General features: G+C 42.2%; 1 protein-coding gene across 5 annotated transcripts in view; it reads left to right on the top strand.

Moving 5' to 3' along the window:
- Positions 1-245: 245 nt before the first annotated feature.
- fam53b (family with sequence similarity 53 member B) overlaps positions 246-24,697 on the top strand; it is a 29,139-nt gene continuing 4,687 nt past the window's right edge. Inside the window, exons 1-3 of one of the 5 annotated variants that reach the window (XM_081392862.1) lie at positions 246-482; positions 15,580-15,809; positions 17,596-17,644. In XM_081392862.1, the coding sequence (XP_081248988.1) occupies positions 15,723-15,809; positions 17,596-17,644 (136 nt within the window). In that variant the 5' untranslated portion in view covers positions 246-482; positions 15,580-15,722. Of the gene's footprint in view, positions 483-718; positions 1,019-9,693; positions 10,334-15,579; positions 15,810-17,595; positions 17,645-24,697 lie in introns of those variants that run through there. The other 4 variants (XM_081392859.1, XM_081392863.1, XM_081392860.1 and 1 more) reach the window with 4 other exon arrangements.

Genomic DNA, 24,697 nt, shown 5'->3' with positions numbered 1-24,697 from the left:
GTGAAACCAGGCCCTTACTGATCAAGTGTAGTTCCTGCTGTCAGTGGACGTGTGTATTCTGGGGGTGTGTGTGTGTGTGTGTGTGTGTGTGTGTGTGTGTGTGTGTGTGTGTCACTCATGTGGACTGTGACGCTGCTTTTTTCTGGAAACAAACTGTTGCATTATTTCCTGTTATCTCAGTAAAGCTGCTGTGAAACACTCTGTGTTGTGAAAAGCGCTGTATGAATAAAGGTGACTTGACACAGGCCTGGATCTTCATCATTGGCTCTGAACGATGATGGTGGAAACTTTATCAGTCAGGAGAACCGTCTCATGTACGGCTGTGATAAACCGGGATCAGGACTGGAAAAATCCTATTATAACCCATGAGTGTCAGAATCCACTGGTCTCACTGCGGGACCAATGAAGAAGATGACAAATTGTGATTAAAAAGACTTTCACCAAGATCTACTTTCCTTTATGCATCCATATACAATTATCAAGTAAGATCTCATGTCTGTTGACATTTTAACAACCCATTTATCAAAGTATCATGCTGGTATAGACTACTTTTTTATTATTAGAAAGATTCATAAATCATAAATCAAATCGTTCATAAATCAGATTGATTGAACAGGGTGAGGCAAACTTTCCGTGTTGTGTTTGTTTGTGTGTGTGTGTGTGAATTAGTTGTTGTAATGCGTAGTAATATTGTGTGACGGCTTGGGCGAGTCCATTCAGACGCGGGGGTGCAGCCTCTTCGGTTCAATATTAAATAGTAATCATATCCACGTTTACCTTCGTCAGGTGTCGTAAGTGATGTTTCTGTGCGTAGTAATACAGTTATCGCTTGGTTGAAGGAGTTTAGAAGTGTGTTTGTGTGTGTTTTGTGCTGGGCTGCGGTTCCGTGTTCCCCCGCGGCTCTCCGTGCGTGTGCGGCCGCGGGATGAAGATGATCTGAAGGAGCGTATTTACCGATCCGGCCCGCCGCTCGCTGTCCCGTGAGTATTTACCGATCCGACCCGCCGCTCGCTGTCCCGTGAGTATTTACCGTGAAGTAATGGACTAATCTGCAGTGTGTTTCCCGATGTTTCGCGGGCTCGTGAGTGAGTGAGTTTCCCGCGACGCTCGCGGACGTCAGTAGCTTTTGTTCCCCGAGCGCTGGGAAACACCGAACTAAAGTCAGTCAGTTTCTCTCAACGATCATAATTACACAAATAGCCTAAACTTTTCAAAACTCAAAACTTACGATCAAAGTTAAAGCTTAAACCCTGTTCAGCTCGAACCGAGAACTGAAAACTCAATAAACTTCAGAAACCTGCTGAAAAACTATTATTCAGTGTTTAAGAGTATTCATTAGTTTAGAGTATTCTGTGTAACGTTAACGTTAGTTGAAGAATGAAGTGTATTTTGATTTTGTAGTATTTCCGGAGTATTCAGTATTTATGTATTCTATATAATTGAAGAATTAAGTGTATTTTGAGAGCTTAGTATTTTAGTGTATTCAGTATTTTAGTGTATTCAGTATTTTAGAGTATTCAGTAGTTTAGAGTATTCAGTAGTTTAGAGTAGCCTAATCTATATAATTGAAGAATGAAGTGTATCTTGCTATTGTAGTATTTATAGAGTATTCAGTATTTGAGTGTTCAATATAATTGAAGTATAAAGTATATTTTGAAATTGTAGTATTTTATAGTATGCAGTATTTTTAGACTATTCAGTATGTTAGACTATTCAATGTAATTAAAGTATGAAGTATACTGTGATAGTGTAGTGTTCTATGAAGTATGCTTTGATAGTGTAGTGTTCTATGAAGTATGCTTTGATAGTGTAGTGTTCTATGAAGTATGCTTTGATAGTGTAGTGTTCTATGAAGTATACTGTGATAGTGTAGTGTTCTATGAAGTATGCTTTGATAGTGTAGTGTTCTATGAAGTATGCTTTGATAGTGTAGTGTTCTATGAAGTATACTGTGATAGTGTAGTGTTCTATGAAGTATGCTTTGATAGTGGTGTTCTATGAAGTATACTGCAGTGTAGTGTTCTATGAAGTATACTTTGATAGTGTAGTGTTCTATGAAGTATACTGTGATAGTGTAGTGTTCTATGAAGTATACTGTGATAGTGTAGTGTTCTATGAAGTATACTGTGATAGTGTAGTGTTCTATGAAGTATGCTTTGATAGTGTAGTGTTCTATGAAGTATACTGTGATAGTGTAGTGTTCTATGAAGTATACTGTGATAGTGTAGTGTTCTATGAAGTATGCTTTGATAGTGTAGTGTTCTATGAAGTATACTGTGATAGTGTAGTGTTCTATGAAGTATACTGTGATAGTGTAGTGTTCTCCTCAGTGTTATTAGCTGTGACTTGAGTGTGATGATGATGAAGAGTGTGGTGATGATGAAGAGTGTGGTGAAGATGAAGAGTGTGGTGAAGATGAAGAGCGGCGGGAGTCTCCGCCTGTGTGAGAGCTGATTGTGTTTATCAGGTTATCTGCACTAAACCAGCGTAACTCTGACATGCAAACGAGGGGTTTTTCACTTCTCGCTGAGCGCTCGCCCGTGTGAGTTTCACAGGAGGGTTTCGGTTACTGTAACTCAAGCACGATCTGCCAGTTCTCCAGTCGCTGCCGGTCTGAGTGTGTGTGTCAGTGGTGTGTGTGTGTGTGTTTCTCACCTCACGCCGTCATTTTCCGCTCAACTGGCTAGTGTCCCGTGAGCAGTGTGTGTAGTGTGCAGTGTGTGTAGTGTGCAGTGTGTGTAGTGTCCCGTGAGCAGTGTGTGTAGTGTGCAGTGTGTGTAGTGTGCAGTGTGTGTAGTGTCCCGTGAGCAGTGTGTGTAGTGTGCAGTGTGTGTAGTGAGCAGTGTGTGTAGTGAGCAGTGTGTGTAGTGAGCAGTGTGTGTAGTGTGCAGTGTGTGTAGTGTGCAGTGTGTGTAGTGTGTAGTGAGCAGTGTGTGTAGTGTGCAGTGTGTGTAGTGAGCAGTGTGTGTAGTGTGCAGTGTGTGTAGTGTCCCGTGAGCAGTGTGTGTAGTGTGCAGTGTGTGTAGTGTGCAGTGTGTGTAGTGTCCCGTGAGCAGTGTGTGTAGTGTGCAGTGTGTGTAGTGTGCAGTGTGTGTAGTGAGCAGTGTGTGTAGTGTGCAGTGTGTGTTTCACGGTGAACGACCACACCATTATGTGTTAGTGTTAGTGTTGAGTTAGTGTTAGTGTTGAGTTAGTGTTAGTGTTAGTGTTGAGTTAGTGTTAGTGTTGAGTTAGTGTTAGTGTTGAGTTAGTGTTAGTGTTAGTGTTAGTGTTGAGTTAGTGTTAGTGTTAGTGTTGAGTTAGTCTTGAGTTAGTGTTAGTGTTGAGTTAGTGTTAGTGTTAGTGTTGAGTTAGTGTTAGTGTTGAGTTAGTGTTAGTGTTGAGTTAGTGTTAGTGTTAGTGTTAGTGTTAGTGTTGAGTTAGTGTTAGTGTTAGTGTTAGTCTTGAGTTAGTGTTAGTGTTAGTGTTGAGTTAGTGTTGAGTTAGTGTTGAGTTAGTGTTGAGTTAGTGTTAGTGTTAGTGTTGAGTTAGTGTTAGTGCTAGTCTTGAGTTAGAGTTAGTGTTAGTGTTAGTGTTAGTGTTGAGTTAGTGTTAGTGTTGAGTTAGTGTTAGTGTTGAGTTAGTGTTAGTGTTAGTGTTGAGTTAGTGTTAGTGTTGAGTTAGTGTTAGTCTTGAGTTAGTGTTAGTGTTAGTGTTAGTGTTAGTGTTGAGTTAGTGTTAGTGTTAGTGTTGAGTTAGTGTTAGTGTTGTGTTAGTGTTAGTGTTGAGTTAGTCTTGAGTTAGTGTTAGTGTTAGTGTTGAGTTAGTGTTAGTGTTATTGTTGAGTTAGTGTTAGTGTTGAGTTAGTGTTAGTGTTAGTCTTGTGTTAGTGTTAGTGTTGAGTTAGTGTTAGTGTTAGTGTTAGTGTTGAGTTAGTGTTAGTGTTAGTCTTGAGTTAGTGTTAGTGTTAGTGTTGAGTTAGTGTTAGTGTTGAGTTAGTGTTGAGTTAGTGTTGAGTTAGTGTTGAGTTAGTGTTGAGTTAGTCTTGAGTTAGTCTTGAGTTAGTCTTGAGTTAGTCTTGAGTTAGTGTTAGTGTTAGTGTTGAGTTAGTGTTAGTGTTAGTGTTGAGTTAGTCTTGAGTTAGTCTTGAGTTAGTGTTAGTAGTGTTAGTGTTAGTGTTGAGTTAGTGTTAGTGTTAGTGTTGAGTTAGTGTTAGTGTTGAGTTAGTGTTAGTGTTAGTCTTGAGTTAGTGTTAGTGTTGAGTTAGTGTTAGTGTTAGTGTTGAGTTAGTCTTGAGTTAGTGTTAGTGTTAGTGTTAGTGTTGAGTTAGTGTTAGTGTTGAGTTAGTCTTGAGTTAGTCTTGACTTAGTGTTAGTGTTAGTGTTGAGTTAGTGTTAGTGTTTAGTTAGTGTTAGTGTTAGTATTAGTGTTGAGTTAGTCTTGAGTTAGTGTTCGTGTTGAGTTAGTGTTAGTGTTGAGTTAGTCTTGAGTTAGTCTTGAGTTAGTGTTAGTGTTAGTGTTGAGTTAGTCTTGAGTTAGTGTTAGTAGTGTTAGTGTTAGTGTTGAGTTAGTGTTGAGTTAGTGTTGAGTTAGTGTTGAGTTAGTGTTGAGTTAGTCTTGAGTTAGTAGTGTTAGTGTTAGTGTTGAGTTAGTGTTGAGTTAGTGTTGAGTTAGTGTTGAGTTAGTGTTGAGTTAGTGTTGAGTTAGTGTTAGTGTTAGTGTTGAGTTAGTCTTGAGTTAGTGTTAGTGTTGAGTTAGTGTTAGTGTTAGTGTTGAGTTAGTGTTAGTGTTGAGTTAGTGTTAGTGTTGAGTTAGTGTTAGTGTTAGTCTTGAGTTAGTGTTAGTGTTGAGTTAGTGTTAGTGTTAGTGTTGAGTTAGTCTTGAGTTAGTGTTAGTGTTGAGTTAGTGTTAGTGTTGAGTTAGTGTTGAGTTAGTGTTGAGTTAGTGTTGAGTTAGTGTTGAGTTAGTGTTGAGTTAGTGTTGAGTTAGTCTTGAGTTAGTCTTGAGTTAGTCTTGAGTTAGTCTTGAGTTAGTGTTGAGTTAGTGTTAGTGTTAGTCTTGAGTTAGTGTTAGTGTTGAGTTAGTGTTAGTGTTAGTGTTGAGTTAGTCTTGAGTTAGTGTTAGTGTTAGTGTTAGTGTTGAGTTAGTGTTAGTGTTGAGTTAGTCTTGAGTTAGTCTTGACTTAGTGTTAGTGTTAGTGTTGAGTTAGTGTTAGTGTTTAGTTAGTGTTAGTGTTAGTATTAGTGTTGAGTTAGTCTTGAGTTAGTGTTCGTGTTGAGTTAGTGTTAGTCTTGAGTTAGTCTTGAGTTAGTCTTGAGTTAGTGTTAGTGTTAGTGTTGAGTTAGTCTTGAGTTAGTGTTAGTAGTGTTAGTGTTAGTGTTGAGTTAGTGTTGAGTTAGTGTTGAGTTAGTGTTGAGTTAGTCTTGAGTTAGTAGTGTTAGTGTTAGTGTTGAGTTAGTGTTGAGTTAGTGTTGAGTTAGTGTTGAGTTAGTGTTGAGTTAGTGTTGAGTTAGTGTTAGTGTTAGTGTTGAGTTAGTCTTGAGTTAGTGTTAGTGTTGAGTTAGTGTTAGTGTTAGTGTTGAGTTAGTGTTAGTGTTGAGTTAGTGTTAGTGTTAGTCTTGAGTTAGTGTTAGTGTTGAGTTAGTGTTAGTGTTAGTGTTGAGTTAGTCTTGAGTTAGTGTTAGTGTTGAGTTAGTGTTAGTGTTGAGTTAGTGTTGAGTTAGTGTTGAGTTAGTGTTGAGTTAGTGTTGAGTTAGTGTTGAGTTAGTGTTGAGTTAGTGTTGAGTTAGTCTTGAGTTAGTCTTGAGTTAGTCTTGAGTTAGTGTTGAGTTAGTGTTAGTGTTAGTCTTGAGTTAGTGTTAGTGTTGAGTTAGTGTTAGTGTTAGTGTTGAGTTAGTCTTGAGTTAGTGTTAGTGTTAGTGTTAGTGTTGAGTTAGTGTTAGTGTTGAGTTAGTCTTGAGTTAGTCTTGACTTAGTGTTAGTGTTAGTGTTGAGTTAGTGTTAGTGTTGAGTTAGTCTTGAGTTAGTCTTGAGTTAGTGTTAGTGTTAGTGTTGAGTTAGTCTTGAGTTAGTGTTAGTAGTGTTAGTGTTAGTGTTGAGTTAGTGTTGAGTTAGTGTTGAGTTAGTGTTGAGTTAGTGTTGAGTTAGTCTTGAGTTAGTAGTGTTAGTGTTAGTGTTGAGTTAGTGTTGAGTTAGTGTTGAGTTAGTGTTGAGTTAGTGTTGAGTTAGTGTTGAGTTAGTGTTGAGTTAGTGTTGAGTTAGTGTTGAGTTAGTGTTGAGTTAGTGTTGAGTTAGTGTTAGTGTTAGTGTTGAGTTAGTCTTGAGTTAGTGTTAGTGTTGAGTTAGTGTTAGTGTTAGTGTTAGTGTTGAGTTAGTCTTGAGTTAGTCTTGAGTTAGTGTTAGTAGTATTAGTGTTAGTGTTGAGTTAGTGTTAGTGTTGAGTTAGTGTTAGTGTTAGTCTTGAGTTAGTGTTAGTGTTGAGTTAGTGTTAGTGTTAGTGTTGAGTTAGTCTTGAGTTAGTGTTAGTAGTATTAGTGTTAGTGTTGAGTTAGTGTTAGTGTTGAGTTAGTGTTAGTGTTAGTCTTGAGTTAGTGTTAGTGTTGAGTTAGTGTTAGTGTTAGTGTTGAGTTAGTGTTAGTGTTGAGTTAGTCTTGAGTTAGTGTTAGTGTTAGTGTTGAGTTAGTGTTAGTGTTGAGTTAGTGTTAGTGTTAGTGTTGAGTTAGTCTTGAGTTAGTGTTCGTGTTGAGTTAGTGTTAGTGTTGAGTTAGTCTTGAGTTAGTGTTAGTGTTAGTGTTGAGTTAGTCTTGAGTTAGTCTTGAGTTAGTGTTAGTGTTAGTGTTGAGTTAGTCTTGAGTTAGTCTTGAGTTAGTCTTGAGTTAGTGTTAGTAGTGTTAGTAGTGTTAGTAGTGTTAGTAGTGTTAGTAGTGTTAGTAGTGTTAGTGTTGAGTTAGTGTTGAGTTAGTGTTGAGTTAGTGTTGAGTTAGTGTTGAGTTAGTGTTGAGTTAGTGTTGAGTTAGTGTTGAGTTAGTGTTGAGTTAGTCTTGAGTTAGTCTTGAGTTAGTGTTAGTGTTAGTGTTGAGTTAGTCTTGAGTTAGTGTTAGTAGTGTTAGTGTTAGTGTTGAGTTAGTGTTGAGTTAGTGTTGAGTTAGTGTTGAGTTAGTGTTGAGTTAGTGTTAGTGTTGAGTTAGTCTTGAGTTAGTCTTGAGTTAGTGTTAGTGTTGAGTTAGTCTTGAGTTAGTCTTGAGTTAGTGTTAGTAGTGTTAGTGTTGAGTTAGTGTTAGTGTTGAGTTAGTCTTGAGTTAGTCTTGAGTTAGTGTTAGTGTTGAGTTAGTGTTGAGTTAGTGTTAGTGTTAGTCTTGAGTTAGTGTTAGTGTTAGTGTTGAGTTAGTCTTGAGTTAGTGTTAGTGTTGAGTTAGTCTTGAGTTAGTCTTGAGTTAGTGTTAGTAGTGTTAGTGTTGAGTTAGTGTTAGTGTTGAGTTAGTCTTGAGTTAGTGTTGTGTTAGTGTTGAGTTAGTGTTAGTGTTGAGTTAGTCTTGAGTTAGTCTTGAGTTAGTGTTAGTGTTGAGTTAGTGTTGAGTTAGTGTTGAGTTAGTGTTGAGTTAGTGTTGAGTTAGTGTTGAGTTAGTGTTGAGTTAGTGTTGAGTTAGTGTTAGTGTTGAGTTAGTCTTGAGTTAGTCTTGAGTTAGTGTTAGTGTTGAGTTAGTCTTGAGTTAGTCTTGAGTTAGTGTTAGTAGTGTTAGTGTTGAGTTAGTGTTAGTCTTGAGTTAGTGTTAGTGTTAGTGTTGAGTTAGTGTTAGTGTTGAGTTAGTCTTGAGTTAGTCTTGAGTTAGTGTTAGTGTTGAGTTAGTGTTGAGTTAGTGTTAGTGTTAGTCTTGAGTTAGTGTTAGTGTTAGTGTTGAGTTAGTCTTGAGTTAGTGTTAGTGTTAGTGTTGAGTTAGTCTTGAGTTAGTGTTAGTAGTGTTAGTGTTGAGTTAGTGTTAGTGTTGAGTTAGTCTTGAGTTAGTGTTAGTGTTAGTGTTGAGTTAGTGTTAGTGTTAGTGTTGAGTTAGTCTTGAGTTAGTCTTGAGTTAGTGTTAGTGTTAGTGTTGAGTTAGTGTTAGTGTTAGTGTTGAGTTAGTGTTGAGTTAGTCTTGAGTTAGTCTTGAGTTAGTCTTGAGTTAGTGTTAGTGTTAGTGTTGAGTTAGTCTTGAGTTAGTCTTGAGTTAGTGTTAGTAGTATTAGTGTTAGTGTTGAGTTAGTGTTAGTGTTGAGTTAGTGTTAGTGTTAGTCTTGAGTTAGTGTTAGTGTTGAGTTAGTGTTAGTGTTGAGTTAGTCTTGAGTTAGTGTTAGTGTTAGTGTTAGTGTTGAGTTAGTGTTAGTGTTGAGTTAGTGTTAGTGTTGAGTTAGTCTTGAGTTAGTGTTCGTGTTGAGTTAGTGTTAGTGTTGAGTTAGTCTTGAGTTAGTCTTGAGTTAGTGTTAGTGTTAGTGTTGAGTTAGTGTTGAGTTAGTCTTGAGTTAGTCTTGAGTTAGTGTTAGTGTTGAGTTAGTGTTGAGTTAGTCTTGAGTTAGTCTTGAGTTAGTCTTGAGTTAGTGTTAGTAGTGTTAGTAGTGTTAGTAGTGTTAGTAGTGTTAGTAGTGTTAGTGTTGAGTTAGTGTTGAGTTAGTGTTGAGTTAGTGTTGAGTTAGTGTTGAGTTAGTGTTGAGTTAGTGTTGAGTTAGTCTTGAGTTAGTCTTGAGTTAGTCTTGAGTTAGTGTTAGTGTTAGTGTTGAGTTAGTCTTGAGTTAGTGTTAGTAGTGTTAGTGTTAGTGTTGAGTTAGTGTTAGTGTTGAGTTAGTGTTGAGTTAGTGTTGAGTTAGTGTTGAGTTAGTGTTGAGTTAGTGTTGAGTTAGTGTTGAGTTAGTGTTGAGTTAGTGTTAGTGTTGAGTTAGTCTTGAGTTAGTCTTGAGTTAGTGTTAGTAGTGTTAGTGTTGAGTTAGTGTTAGTGTTGAGTTAGTCTTGAGTTAGTGTTAGTGTTGAGTTAGTGTTAGTGTTGAGTTAGTCTTGAGTTAGTGTTGAGTTAGTGTTAGTGTTGAGTTAGTGTTGAGTTAGTGTTAGTGTTAGTCTTGAGTTAGTGTTAGTGTTAGTGTTGAGTTAGTCTTGAGTTAGTGTTAGTGTTGAGTTAGTCTTGAGTTAGTCTTGAGTTAGTGTTAGTAGTGTTAGTGTTGAGTTAGTGTTAGTGTTGAGTTAGTCTTGAGTTAGTGTTAGTAGTGTTAGTGTTGAGTTAGTGTTAGTGTTGAGTTAGTCTTGAGTTAGTGTTAGTGTTGAGTTAGTCTTGAGTTAGTCTTGAGTTAGTGTTAGTGTTGAGTTAGTGTTGAGTTAGTGTTAGTGTTAGTCTTGAGTTAGTGTTAGTGTTAGTGTTGAGTTAGTCTTGAGTTAGTGTTAGTGTTAGTAGTGTTAGTGTTGAGTTAGTAGTGTTAGTCTTGAGTTAGTCTTGTGTTAGTGTTAGTGTTGAGTTAGTCCTGAGTTAGTCCTGAGTTAGTCTTGAGTTAGTCTTGAGTTAGTGTTGAGTTAGTGTTAGTAGTGTTAGTGTTGAGTTAGTGTTAGTGTTGAGTTAGTCTTGAGTTAGTGTTAGTGTTAGTGTTGAGTTAGTCTTGAGTTAGTGTTAGTAGTGTTAGTGTTAGTAGTGTTAGTATTAGTGTTGAGTTAGTGTTAGTGTTGAGTTAGTGTTAGTAGTGTTAGTGTTAGTGTTGAGTTAGTCTTGAGTTAGTGTTAGTGTTAGTAGTGTTAGTATTAGTGTTGAGTTAGTGTTAGTGTTGAGTTAGTGTTAGTAGTGTTAGTGTTAGTGAGTAGTTGTGTGTTTCTGCTTGACATATCATTGTTCGATATCATCAGAAAGAACAGGTTTTACTGTTCCTCTGACATAAAAGAGGCTGATTTTGATCTTTACATAATTGTTTGTTTGCACATTGAGTGTTTAAAGCCCCTGGCGTGTGTGTGTGTGTGTGTGTGTGTGTGTGTGTGCGTTATCAGTGCTGCTGCTTCAGACGCTGGTCGTTGTCTTGAGTGTGATCAGCTGACAGGCCTTTGGACTTGTGCGATTGCACTTCTCTTGCGCTGCGTGTGTGTGTTGATAACTGGGTCACGTAACGCATGCAGCCGCGGACACGCACCACAGGGGAAGTTCCCATGATGAGTCACAAGACACTCTTTATGAGCCGCTGGTTTCCAGTTATTGCCAGTTCCATATTCTCTGCATGTTGACATCAGGCCGAGAGCGGAAGCGCTTCATGAGATCATGAATCACGGAGATGACCGGGAGATCTGGGAACGGCCACTGATGAGCTTTATCCTAGTGAAGCGCTCCAGCTTTAGATGTTCATTACTCCTTTCCCTGCGGTGAGACTGCATGAAGACCGATGCTGTCGAGCTCCTGCTTTCTGTGTGAAACTGACTGAAATTTAAGATGTCATCTGATTTAAATCATCCCCTTCATTGTAGCGCTCAGATATTCACAATGCATTGTGGGACATCTGTATATAATCCAAGCTCACGTTTTTTACTCATGCATTTGTTGAAATGTGCGCCATGAGATCGGAGTGAAAAACAACCTAAAATTCTATTCAGAAAAAGCATCATATGGACTGTTGTTTTCATACTTTCATTCAACGGAAAAGAGCGTCGTGAACTTTCTTCTAAACGTCTCTTTTCGTGTATGAAACCACATGATGTGAGTAAATAATGGAACAATCTTTCTTCCTCAGAATTGCGACTTTATTCTCACAATTCTGACTTTATATCTCGCAATTCTGACTTTATATCTCGCAATTCTGACTTTATATCTCGCAATTCTGACTTTATATCTCACAATTCGGACTTTATATCTCACAATTCGGACTTTATAACACACAATTCTGACTTTATATCTCACAACTCTGACTTTATATCTCGCAATTCGGACTTTATATCTCGCAATTCGGACTTTATATCTCGCAATTCGGACTTTATAACACAATTCGGACTTTATATCTCACAATTCGGACTTTATAACATAATTCTGACTTTATAACTCACAATTCAGACTTTATATCTCACAATTCTGACTTTATATCTTGCAATTCTGACTATATCTCGCAATTCTGACTTTATATCTCACAATTCTGACTTTATATCTTGCAATTCTGACTTTATATCACGCAATTCTGACTTTATATCTCACAATTCTGACTATATCTCACAATTCTGACTTTATATCTTGCAATTCTGACTTTATATCACGCAATTCTGACTTTATATCTCACAATTCTGACTATATCTCACAATTCTGACTTTATATCTTGCAATTCTGACTTTATATCTTGCAATTCTGACTTTATATCACGCAATTCTGAGATAAAATCTGAATTGTGAGATAAAATGTCAGAATTACTTTTTTTATTCTGTGGCGGAAACAAGCTTCCATAGTTTGTGTTTCATTACAAGCCATCATTAAAATAAAAAATCCTTTAAAAAAAAAGAGCGTTGTGAACTTTCTTCTAAACGTCTCTTTTTGTGTATGAAACCACATGATGTGAGTAAATAATGGAGCAGTCAGCCAACCCTTTAAAGCAGTGTTGTTCTGATGATTTGATAACGGTGTGTGTCATTAGCTCATGTTTCTGAGCGCCAGTGTTCAGACAAGCGTGTGTGTGTGATCAGCGTGTGTGTTTGTGGAGAGCAGAGCACATGAATGCTTCTTTGTGTGTTTCAGCGTCTCTCTCTGCTAGTTATTGCCTGGTAACACTTTACCCAGAGCTCTGCTAAACAGCGTTAGCGGTGGGATGAACTCCCACAGGCCTGTGTGCTAGAGCTTCACGTCTGCGAGCGGGAGTGCGGATAAAGTGAGGTTTTCTCCAATGAAAAGAAGCCGGTCTCTCTTTTGTGTTTATGTTAAGCGGTCGGGCAGCTGCGTCTCGTGAAAGCGTTCGCTCCTTTACGCCGCTATTGTGTAAGCTAACCGGCTCGGTTTGGCAGTGTTAGCGTGTGCGAGTCTCTGGCCGAGGAGCTGTGGTGTTCCACGGACTATAAACTCTTGGCTCGCACTGTTGGCTTAATTTCTACATGTGTTTCACAATTGCATCTGTGATGTTTCTGTTGCCACAGAGTTGGCTGGCCTTGTGAACGCGCCCAGTTGAGTTTGGTTTGGCCCGAACGCGAGGTGGCGTCAGCTAGCAAAGCTCATATGACTAATTGATTCGCTGCAACTTCCAGAAGCCCTGAAACCCTTGCCGGGCAGGCGCTGGTGGAGTCGCTGCGGTTTTACTCTTTTCTGGAGGAGTTTTCCATTCACGCTTTTGGTTTTGAGAAGATTTATGTTCAGAATGAGCTGGCGTCCGCTAGGCTTGCTACGATACTCGGTGTTCAGAAGCAACACCGGTTACATCACTTGCGCACCGGCACTGCCACACCGTTGATTTGATTATTGATTTATTTATTTTTTTCTTGGTAAGACAATCTACAAAATTTAGTTCAGTTAGAGAACAGACACTACAATTAAGAAGTGAACGTGTCTGCTTGATAAACCGTGAGCTGAACGTGTCTGCCGCTCAGATCAGATCTCGTTAATCACAGGAGCGAGGATCTGACTGACAAGATGATGGAGGAATGTCTGGTGTCAAAGCGAAATGTAAAATCGCCTATTTAAGCGAATTTGTCATTGCACTGTTTTGTTGTTGTGTTTTTCATTAAGAATGATATGCTAATGAACTCACCATTCAAACAATCCGCCCCCGAATCGGCGCTAATTTAAAAGTGAAACTAAAATGCGCGCGGGCATTAATAACGGTGCGTGTCCGCGGCCCGTAATTCTGACTTTATGACTCGTAATTCTGACTTTATATCATGCAATTCTGAGATAAAAAGTCGCAATTACCTTTTTTATGTTTTATTCTGTGGCGTAAACAAGCTTCCATAGTTTGTACTTCATTACAGGCCATCATATATAAATAAATTTCCTTTCAAATTGGATAAATTCAACTACGTGTGTCCCAAACCCCAGAGACGGATGACAGGAACAATGAGTCCAGCTGTTGCTCGTGTGAACGGGAGTCTCTGGGGTTGGACGTGAGCGTGAGTGAACGATGGTGGAGTTCCTGTAATCTGGTGTTTGTGCCCGAGGGAAATGTGCCGCGCGCTGATTGGCCTGAAGCGGGTCTTGATGTCGGGTCTCGTATCCGAGACGCTGAAGCCAGTCTCGCCCTTCAGATAGAGGCTTATCGAGTCCCATGAGCCCCGGGAGATATCAGACACACTCTACGTGTGTGTGTGTGTGTGTGTGTGTGTGTGTGTGTCGCCACACGCCACATTAAACATGTCACGCACATGTGTGTCCTGTTTACTCGCTCCCTCTGGCCTGACGACGCCAGACGCGACGATAAAGGACGATTAGATCTGCAGTCTGTAACGTTCCTAAATATTTCCTAAATTCTGTGTTGTTTATTTTTCTGGTTTCCATTTTAATGGTATTAATCATCAAAAAGCATGTCTAGTCAAAAGAATATATAAATCATAAAGCATTAACAAGTTAACAATAAATACGTCCCTGTAAAATCAGTTTTATTTTTTCCTAAATTCCATTGTTTCTCACTTAAATTTCATCAAATTATCTGATTATTTTACTGATCTAACCCTAACAGAACAACAAGATCAAAAGAAGATATAACAAGCGACAAATAAAACAAAAAAATAAGAGCAACACGGCTCAGCGTAACCATAAATCTCCCACATCTGCTCAGTCAGAGTTACTGGAGGAACTGTGTGTTCTGATAACCGTGAGGCCACCCTTATCTCCAGCAGATCACATGACCTCGAGTCCACAACACGAGCTCCTCCTCATCATCGCCGGGTTCAACTTGTGTTCAGCGCTCCTTCATCACTGCGACGGCTGACAGATCTGCTCAAAGATAAACACAAAAAGTCGAGTCGAGTCTCCTTCATTTATACAGCGCTTCACCAGTGTAGAGTCTCACAGCAGCTTTACAGTGATAACAGGAGAGTACAGTAACAGAGATTACAGTAACAGAGATTACAGTGAGAACAGGAGATTACAGTAACAGAGATTACAGTGAGAACAGGAGATTACAGTAACAGAGATTACAGTGATAACAGGAGAGTACAGTAACAGAGATTACAGTGATAACAGGAGATTACAGTAACAGAGATTACAGTGATAACAGGAGATTACAGTAACAGAGATTACAGTGAGAACAGGAGATTACAGTAACAGAGATTACAGTGATAACAGGAGAGTACAGTAACAGAGATTACAGTGAGAACAGGAGATTACAGTAACAGAGATTACAGTGAGAACAGGAGATTACAGTAACAGAGAGTACAGTAACAGAGATTACAGTGAGAACAGGAGATTACAGTAACAGAGATTACAGTGAGAACAGGAGATTACAGTAACAGAGATTACAGTGAGAACAGGAGAGTACAGTAACAGAGATTACAGTGAGAACAGGAGATTACAGTAATAGAGATTACAGTGAGAACAGGAGATTACAGTAACAGAGATTACAGTGAGAAAAGGAGATTACAGTAACAGAGATTACAGTGAGAACAGGAGAGTACAGTAACAGAGATTACAGTGAGAACAGGAGAGTACAGTAACAGAGATTACAGTGATAACAGGAGAGTACAGTAACAGAGATTACAGTGAGAACAGGAGATTACAGTAACAGAGATTATAGTGAGAACAGGAGATTACAGTAACAGATTACAGTGAGAACAGGAGATTACAGTAACAGAGATTACAGTAATAACAGGAGAGTACAGTAACAGAGATTACAGTGAGAACAGGAGATTACAGTAACAGAGATTACAGTGATAACAGGAGAGTACAGTAACAGAGATTACAGTAATAACAGGAGATTACAGTAATAACAGGAGAGTACAGTAACAGAGATTACAGTGAGAACAGGAGATTACAGTAACAGAGATTACAGTGATAACAGGAGAGTACAGTAACAGAGATTACAGTGATAACAGGAGAGTACAGTAACAGAGATTACAGTGAGAACAGGAGATTACAGTAACAGAGATTACAGTGAGAACAGGAGATTACAGTAACAGAGATTACAGTGATAACAGGAGAGTACAGTAACAGAGATTACAGTGATAACAGGAGAGTACAGTAACTAGAATAAGAGTAAGATCTAGAATAAAGTTATTGTCCAGATAAAGTTAGTTTGATTGATTCACTTCCGTTGTGAAGATTATTAGTTATTAACTTAGGGGCCGCTAACACACACCGCTCTCACAGGACTTTTAATGCGTTCCGGACGTTCATTCCCACAACAGTGTTCGGCTCGAGAACACACACTTTGAAACAGGATCAAAGGTGCAAGTTTTGAATAATTATAATAATAAATAAATAAAAAGATAATAATAAATAAATAAAAGTTATCATCTCGGTGTAAACTTTAAAAACGTGAGCCTGTGAATATGCTGACGCATGCGCATCACGTGTGTAGTCCATCGGTGTGTGTGTGTGTTTGGATGTATATGTGCGCAGTGTGTCTTCAACATCATCAGTGTATTGCTCCCTGATGTGAACTCGAACACGTTACGCTGCTTGACGAGTCTCTCTCTTGTTCTCTCTCCAGGGTCAAGAGGTCGTCTGGAGGTCGCCGGGGTCATTCTCTCTCCAGGGTCAAGAGGTCGTCTGGAGGTCGCCGGGGGCAGCGCTGCACTTCAGAAGAATGAGCTTCACTCGAACTCGCCTGCACTGGAATGGACTGTGGCAAAGATGTGTGTTGCCATGGTAATTATTCACACTAAAACACTGGAAAAGAAGGCCGTGGATGATGTAACACCCGGAGAGACTCTGCCGCCGGTAAGAAGCGCTCCTCTGGGTCTAAAGGCATGCATAATTTACTCTGAGTGATGATGATCGCTGTGGCGTGAGGAGTCGAGATCCTCCTGATTACAGCGGCGCTCCGAGCTCGGGTCAGTCATGGGTCATTTCGGTTGTGTAAAAGCTATTAATTTAGTTCATTTATATATATATATATACAGCCGCTCTGGAGGAAACCGTGATGTCATCGTCCAGCTCATGGTGTCACTGCAGGAGATCAATAATATTGTTGAATATTAAATTGATTGTTTTACTGGGAGAACAAACTGGTGTGACGTCATTTAGAACAAAATCAAGACAAAAAAGTTTCCTTTTTCAGGAAAGTTTGTGTGAGACAAATTAAACAGAAAGTTTTAGCATTTACTCTACTGTTACTCTACTAGTTATTTACCCACAGCGGCGGCTAATGCTAATGCATCACCAGTGCCAGAGTAAGGTGCGTGAGAGACACTCGCTGTGGAGCGCTACTGGAGCCGATCGGACTGACACTGGTCACCTGAGAGTCTGTGTGTGTGTGTGTGTGTGTGTGTGTGTGTGTTACACGAGTCCCAATGATTTCTGTCCTGCTCCTCCAACACTACACACACCTCGGCAATAGAATCGCCATTAGCTAGTACATTTTTTTAGTTTACTCGCCAGACTGATATATATATATATACACAATAGTCAACATTTGAAGTGGATCTAAAAAGACAAGAACGGGTATTGTTCAAAATTCATGTATAACTTTGATGGAAGGTTTTGATCCACTTCTAATGTTGGCCACTGTATTTACTGATATACTCTTTTATATTTATTCCACCAAATCAGCTTATCTTTGTAAAATGGCACAGCTTTTTAAATATCTGAGCGTACACTCTCAGCATCAGTCAGTCACGCATTATATTATGATATTATGACAATCAAGCAGTATTTAAAGATTGAACTTTAGTAATTGGAACTAAAAATTGGTAGCCATGTATGAATGCGTATTTGTAATTTTAACTGAACTGAGGACTGGTGGTGCTTAAGATATTGTTGGTCATTCAGTGTTTCTGTAAAAAAAAAAAGATAATAGTAATTATTAAAAGATAATACTACTACTACTACTAATAACAATATAGAACGCACTAAGGATTGATGAGCTGCTGGGTTCATGAGTATTAATCACGTTGTCAGCGTTCGCTCGAAGTGATTTGCTGCAATCATAACAGGGACTGTAATAGACGAGCGCCAGCCAATGAGATTTAGCCGTCTGCGCGTTAGCTCCGCCCACTCCCGGAGAAGGGATCTTCCCCAAGGCGTGTGTCTTCTGCTTGTTCCTAAACGCTGAATAATTCCAAATGAACTCGTTTACATGTAGCTTGTCGATTCTGCGTGGTCTGTAAGACTCTCTCTCGCTCTCTCTCTCTGTGTGTGTGTGTGTGTGTGTGTGTGTGTGTGTGTGTGTGTGTGTGTGTGTGTGTGTGTGTGTGTGTGTGTGTGTGTGTGTGAGAGAAGCACAGTGAGTCGTGCGCCTTCACACCAGAGTTTACAGTTGTCAAATACAGATACGCTGCGCATACATTGAGCTGAACTGAAACAGATCGCTTGACGGAGAGCGAAACTCTCAAAATATATCTATGCTAAACTTGTGCTTAGCCTCTAACACACACACACACACACACACACAGGCGAGAAAAATCTGAGAATTTATTAGCCAGTGGCTGATGATAGACATTGTTTAGTCGCACAGATTTACTGGCATTGTAGAGTTTTCCTCTGATCTGTGTGTGTGTTTCCACAGCATGAGCCGCCAGCCATGAGCCAGGCCCTCCTCTCCTGTGGAATCATGGGTAAGTGCAAAAACTCACTTCCTTCATTTGTTTCTCATCAAACAACTTTCTGTTCCGCATTTGGCCGTTCGCTGCCCGGATCACTGATCTCCACCTGCGAGCGAAACCTCTGCGTCCTCCACATCTGCTCTCGCCTGATTCCCATGAGGCCGAGTTTACGTGTGTACATCACACACCGCATATATCACGTAGCATCGGTGTCGCGATCATGTGTGCATCCGCTCGTCTTAAAGGGACAGCGCTGCTTATTTCAGCTGTCTCTCTCTTCTGTTGGATTATCTGTGCTTGTAATGTGTTTGTTATTTCCTGTGCAGATTCACAATCACCCCGATTGTTCTAGAATGGTTCATTCTTTTCAAATAGAGTTATTCAAATCATCCGGTGAAAATGATTTATATCGCAATATATATCGCAGAAAACTAAATATGGAGCGCCGTTCAGGCCTAGCTGGACGTGTGTGTCCAGAATAACAGGAGAGGTGGAGTAATGGGGCTCTTAAAGAGAGTTCACAGCTGATCAATAGGGTGTTGTTCGTCGGCACCGATCGCCTGCGATGGCACATAACGCCTTGCCCACAGCAGTGCATGCTGGGTAGGCTGCTTTTGTTTTGCTGCGTGCCCACGGCCAAAGCTTTTGGGTTTAGACTTGGGAAAAATCTGCTCTCAGACAAGCTTCTGCTGTCCTGAAACTGAACATGCAGATCATGTACAACTCGAGTCACTATAGCGCTCTTCACACATCGTCTGCACTGTCTAGGTGATGTGTTCCAGAAATGTACAAAATCACAAATGTAAAAATGTATGAATTTAAACAATGTGATACACAGGACTCGACATTAACGCTTGTCCAGGACAAGTGGAGTTTTTGACGGGGCGAGTGAAACGACTAGCAGGACGACTAGCCTGATTAAACCGTCAGTAATCACCCTAACGAGAGAATGATTCTGCATGTATGTAGTGTGAGTGCATGGCGACTGAGAGTGAATAATAATATAAGCACACACAAAGAAACTCGGTTAACAAACTAGAACTGAAGGTTTAGACTGTAGTGTTCACATATTCACATCATCGGGTGAAGCCGCTCGACAGTAGACGGCTGTGTTCCTGTGCTCGTGCTGCTCAGTGTGTGTGTGTGTGTGTGTGTGTGTGTGTGTGTGTGTGTGTGTGTGTGGAGCTCGACGGGTGTTCTCTCTCACGCTCAGCAAACCTCTGATTGGAGGCTGAAGCCTTCACTTGATCAGATGTGAATCTTATGCTGTGGTTTAGACACTCGTGTGATGTGTGACGCTCCTAAAGCTGGTTCTAACGCGCGAGCCGCCTCGGTATGCACTGAAATGTTCTACTTGCTTTTATTTAATGTGCAGTGCATTAAAATGTATTTAATAATCTAGTTAGATTGTAGGGCTGCACAGTTTGGCCAAAATGTTGTGATTATATATCAAAATGGCTACAGAAATATTATTATTATTACTAAATTACTAAATAAAAACAAAATAAATGAATAATTAAAAAAAAAAGAATAATAATAATAATAATAATAATACTTTAATTTTTACTATTTAATAAATGTTTTAATTTTACTTAAATAAAACTGTAAAATTACAATACTAATATTAATGGCTTAATTTCTTCATTTCAAATGTTCAACCACCAAACGTGTATTTTGACAGAAAGCCGCCGGGATTCTCCCTCTTCCTGCAGGCGTGACCTAACCCTAACCCTAACCCTAACCCTAACCCGGACCCGGACCCGGAAGATAATCCCACACTGGTTCCTTTCAGATTTTCCAAGGGTTTTTATGATGAGGTTTTTTCTTTAATTTATGAGTAAAATAATGTCTGTGATAAACATAAGTTGAGGATACTTGGACATTTTGTTCCACAGTGTAAATTACACATACATCACACACCCCAAACACTCTCAACTAGTAACTTGTTAAAAACAGCTTCAGAATGTGTGTTTTTGTTATGGGTGTAATTTAGTCAAATATCCAAGTATCGTCAACTACTCATTATTTCACTAGCCCGTTATAAACTCCCACAGGAACATCTCAAGGAAGCAGTGTGGGATTATTCTCCCGGGTTTAGACGTCTCTCTGTTATAAACATGTAGAGATGCGCGTGTTAGAGCGACTGAAGCTCAGTTCAAGAGGAGACGCGTCACTGTGAGCCGGTCTTCATCATGAGCCGGTCTTCATCATGAGCCGGTCTTCATCATGAGCCGGTCTTCACCATGAGCCGGTCTTCACCATGAGCCGGTCTTCATCATGAGCCGGTCTTCACCATGAGCCGGTCTTCACCATGAGCCGGTCTTCATCATGAGCCGGTCTTCATCATGAGCCGGTCTTCACCATGAGCCGGTCTTCACCATGAGCCGGTCTTCATCATCAGCCGGTCTTCATCATGAGCCGGTCTTCATCATGAGCCGCTCTTCATCATGAGCCGGTCTTCATCATGAGCCGGTCTTCACCATCAGCCGGTCTTCATCATGAGCCGCTCTTCACCATGAGCCGGTCTTCACCATCAGCCGGTCTTCATCATGAGCCGGTCTTCACCATGAGCCGGTCTTCACCATGAGCCGGTCTTCATCATGAGCCGGTCTTCATCATGAGCCGGTCTTCATCATGAGCCGGTCTTCATCATGAGCCGGTCTTCACCATGAGCCGGTCTTCATCATCAGCCGGTCTTCATCATGAGCCGGTCTTCATCATGAGCCGCTCTTCACCATGAGCCGGTCTTCACCATCAGCCGGTCTTCATCATGAGCCGGTCTTCACCATGAGCCGGTCTTCACCATCAGCCGGTCTTCATCATGAGCCGGTCTTCATCATGAGCCGGTCTTCATCATGAGCCGGTCTTCGTCATGAGCCGGTCTTCACCATCAGCCGGTCTTCATCATGAGCCGGTCTTCACCATGAGCCGGTCTTCATCATGAGCCGGTCTTCATCATGAGCCGGTCTTCATCATGAGCCGGTCTTCATCATGAGCCGGTCTTCACCATGAGCCGGTCTTCATCATCAGCCGGTCTTCATCATCAGCCGGTCTTCATCATGAGCCGCTCTTCATCATGAGCCGGTCTTCATCATGAGCCGGTCTTCATCATCAGCCGGTCTTCGTCATGAGCCGGTCTTCGTCATGAGCCGGTCTTCATCATGAGCCGGTCTTCGTCATGAGCCGGTCTTCACCATCAGCCGGTCTTCATCATGAGCCGGTCTTCATCATGAGCCGGTCTTCATCATGAGCCGGTCTTCACCATGAGCCGGTCTTCATCATCAGCCGGTCTTCATCATGAGCCGGTCTTCATCATGAGCCGGTCTTCATCATGAGCCGGTCTTCACCATCAGCCGGTCTTCGTCATGAGCCGGTCTTCATCATCAGCCGGTCTTCATCATGAGCCGGTCTTCATCATGAGCCGGTCTTCATCATGAGCCGGTCTTCATCATGAGCCGGTCTTCACCATCAGCCGGTCTTCACCATCAGCCGGTCTTCATCATGAGCCGGTCTTCACCATGAGCCGATCATCGTCATGAGCCGGTCTTCATCATCAGCCGGTCTTCATCATCAGCCGGTCTTCACCATCAGCCGGTCTTCATCATGAGCCGGTCTTCACCATGAGCCGGTCTTCATCATGAGCCGGTCTTCACCATGAGCCGGTCTTCATCATGAGCCGGTCTTCACCATGAGCCGATCTTCGTCATGAGCCGGTCTTCATCATCAGCCGGTCTTCATCATGAGCCGGTCTTCATCATCAGCCGGTCTTCATCATGAGCCGCTCTTCATCATGAGCCGGTCTTCACCATGAGCCGATCTTCATCATCAGCCGGTCTTCATCATCAGCCGGTCTTCACCATCAGCCGGTCTTCATCATGAGCCGGTCTTCACCATGAGCCGGTCTTCATCATGAGCCGGTCTTCACCATGAGCCGGTCTTCATCATGAGCCGGTCTTCACCATGAGCCGATCTTCGTCATGAGCCGGTCTTCATCATCAGCCGGTCTTCATCATGAGCCGGTCTTCATCATGAGCCGGTCTTCATCATGAGCCGGTCTTCATCATGAGCCGGTCTTCATCATGAGCCGCTCTTCATCATGAGCCGGTCTTCACCATCAGCCGGTCTTCACCATGAGCCGGTCTTCATCATGAGCCGCTCTTCACCATGAGCCGGTCTTCATCATGAGCCGGTCTTCACCATCAGCCGGTCTTCATCATGAGCCGGTCTTCGTCATCAGCCGGTCTTCATCATGAGCCGGTCTTCATCATGAGCCGGTCTTCGTCATGAGCCGATCTTCGTCATGAGCCGGTCTTCATCATCAGCCGGTCTTCATCATGAGCCGGTCTTCATCATCAGCCGGTCTTCATCATGAGCCGCTCTTCATCATGAGCCGGTCTTCACCATCAGCCGGTCTTCACCATGAGCCGCTCTTCACCATGAGCCGGTCTTCATCATGAGCCGGTCTTCACCATCAGCCGGTCTTCATCATGAGCCGGTCTTCGTCATCAGCCGGTCTTCATCATGAGCCGGTCTTCATCATGAGCCGGTCTTCATCATGAGCCGGTCTTCGTCATGAGCCGGTCTTCATCATGAGCCGGTCTTCATCATGAGCCGGTCTTCACCATGAGCCGGTCTTCACCATCAGCCGGTCTTCATCATGAGCCGGTCTTCATCATGAGCCGGTCTTCATCATGAGCCGGTCTTCATCATCAGCCGGTCTTCGTCATGAGCCGGTCTTCATCATGAGCCGGTCTTCATCATCAGCCGGTCTTCATCATGAGCCGGTCTTCATCATGAGCCGGTCTTCATCATGAGCCGGTCTTCATCATGAGCCGGTCTTCATCATGAGCCGCTCTTCATCATGAGCCGGTCTTCACCATCAGCCGGTCTTCACCATGAGCCGGTCTTCATCATGAGCCGCTCTTCACCATGAGCCGGTCTTCATCATGAGCCGGTCTTCACCATCAGCCGGTCTTCATCATGAGCCGGTCTTCGTCATCAGCCGGTCTTCATCATGAGCCGGTCTTCATCATGAGCCGGTCTTCGTCATGAGCCGATCTTCGTCATGAGCCGGTCTTCATCAGCCGGTCTTCATCATGAGCCGGTCTTCATCATCAGCCGGTCTTCATCATGAGCCGCTCTTCATCATGAGCCGGTCTTCACCATCAGCCGGTCTTCACCATGAGCCGCTCTTCACCATGAGCCGGTCTTCATCATGAGCCGGTCTTCACCATCAGCCGGTCTTCATCATGAGCCGGTCTTCGTCATCAGCCGGTCTTCATCATGAGCCGGTCTTCATCATGAGCCGGTCTTCATCATGAGCCGGTCTTCGTCATGAGCCGGTCTTCATCATGAGCCGGTCTTCATCATGAGCCGGTCTTCACCATGAGCCGGTCTTCACCATGAGCCGGTCTTCATCATGAGCCGGTCTTCATCATGAGCCGGTCTTCATCATGAGCCGGTCTTCATCATCAGCCGGTCTTCGTCATGAGCCGGTCTTCATCATGAGCCGGTCTTCATCATGAGCCGGTCTTCGTCATGAGCCGGTCTTCATCATGAGCCGGTCTTCATCATGAGCCGGTCTTCGTCATGAGCCGGTCTTCGTCATGAGCCGGTCTTCATCATGAGCCGGTCTTCATCATGAGCCGGTCTTCATCATGAGCCGGTCTTCATCATGAGCCGGTCTTCATCATGAGCCGGTCTTCATCATGAGCCGGTCTTCATCATGAGCCGGTCTTCGTCATGAGCCGGTCTTCGTCATGAGCCGGTCTTCGTCATGAGCCGGTCTTCATCATGAGCCGGTCTTCATCATGAGCCGGTCTTCATCATGAGCCGGTCTTCATCATGAGCCGGTCTTCACCATGAGCCGGTCTTCACCATGAGCCGGTCTTCACCATCAGCCGGTCTTCATCATGAGCCGGTCTTCATCATGAGCCGCTGTTCATCATGAGCCGGTCTTCATCATGAGCCGGTCTTCACCATCAGCCGGTCTTCATCATGAGCCGGTCTTCACCATGAGCCGGTCTTCACCATGAGCCGGTCTTCACCATGAGCCGGTCTTCACCATGAGCCGGTCTTCATCATGAGCCGGTCTTCATCATGAGCCGGTCTTCATCATCAGCCGGTCTTCATCATGAGCCGGTCTTCACCATGAGCCGGTCTTCACCATCAGCCGGTCTTCACCATCAGCCGGTCTGCCTCACGATATGATGACATGATGAAATTCATCTCCAGAGCCGCTCTGAGAGTCACTTTATGAGCATTTTACCGTTTCATTTGAGAAAAACTATCGTCATATAATACACACACACACAGAAACTAAAAGGCCTTCATGGCAACCCGTCAAAATAAAAGTTCGGTTTAACTTGAAGAAATTGAAAGAAATAATTATATTAGGCTACTGTACAGTAGATTTAGCTATTCTCCATCTATTAAAAATACTACTACTACTAATAATAATAATGTGTGCATTTGAAGGTGTGCAAAGTAATATTTACGTTTAAACAGCATGTAGCCTTCAGTGCTTATATGTAACGTTATAATTTACTTATGATTACCGTCATAAATAGTAGGCTAAGTCATTGAATTGAATTGAATATTTTTTTCAAATAGTTAAATAAAATAGAAAAATAGTTCCAACAGATTTTGCTGTGGTACCGAAATTGGTACCGAGAACCGTAACATTGTAATGGTATCGGTACCGACTACTGGAATTTTGGTACCGTGACATCCCTAGTGTGTGTGTGTTGCAGACTCGGGCCAGTGGCCGCAGGGCGGTGTGTGTATGTTGTGTTGTGACTCTGCCTCTCACCCGTGTGTGTGTGTGTGTGTGTGTGTGTGTGTGTTGCAGACTCGGGCCAGTGGCCGCAGGGCGGTGTGTGTATGTTGTGTTGTGACTCTGCCTCTCACCCATGTGTGTGTGTGTGTGTGTTGCAGACTCGGGCCGGTGGCCGCAGGGCGGTGTGTGTATGTTGTGTTGTGACTCTGCCTCTCACCCGTGTGTGTGTGTGTGTGTGTGTGTGTGTGTGTTGCAGACTCGGGCCAGTGGCCGCAGGGCGGTGTGTG

This window comes from Scardinius erythrophthalmus, assembly GCF_964197995.2.
Source record: "Scardinius erythrophthalmus genome assembly, chromosome: 18".
In the NCBI taxonomy this organism is placed as follows: domain Eukaryota; kingdom Metazoa; phylum Chordata; class Actinopteri; order Cypriniformes; family Leuciscidae; genus Scardinius; species Scardinius erythrophthalmus.
This window is presented reverse-complemented; position numbering and strand designations above follow the sequence as displayed.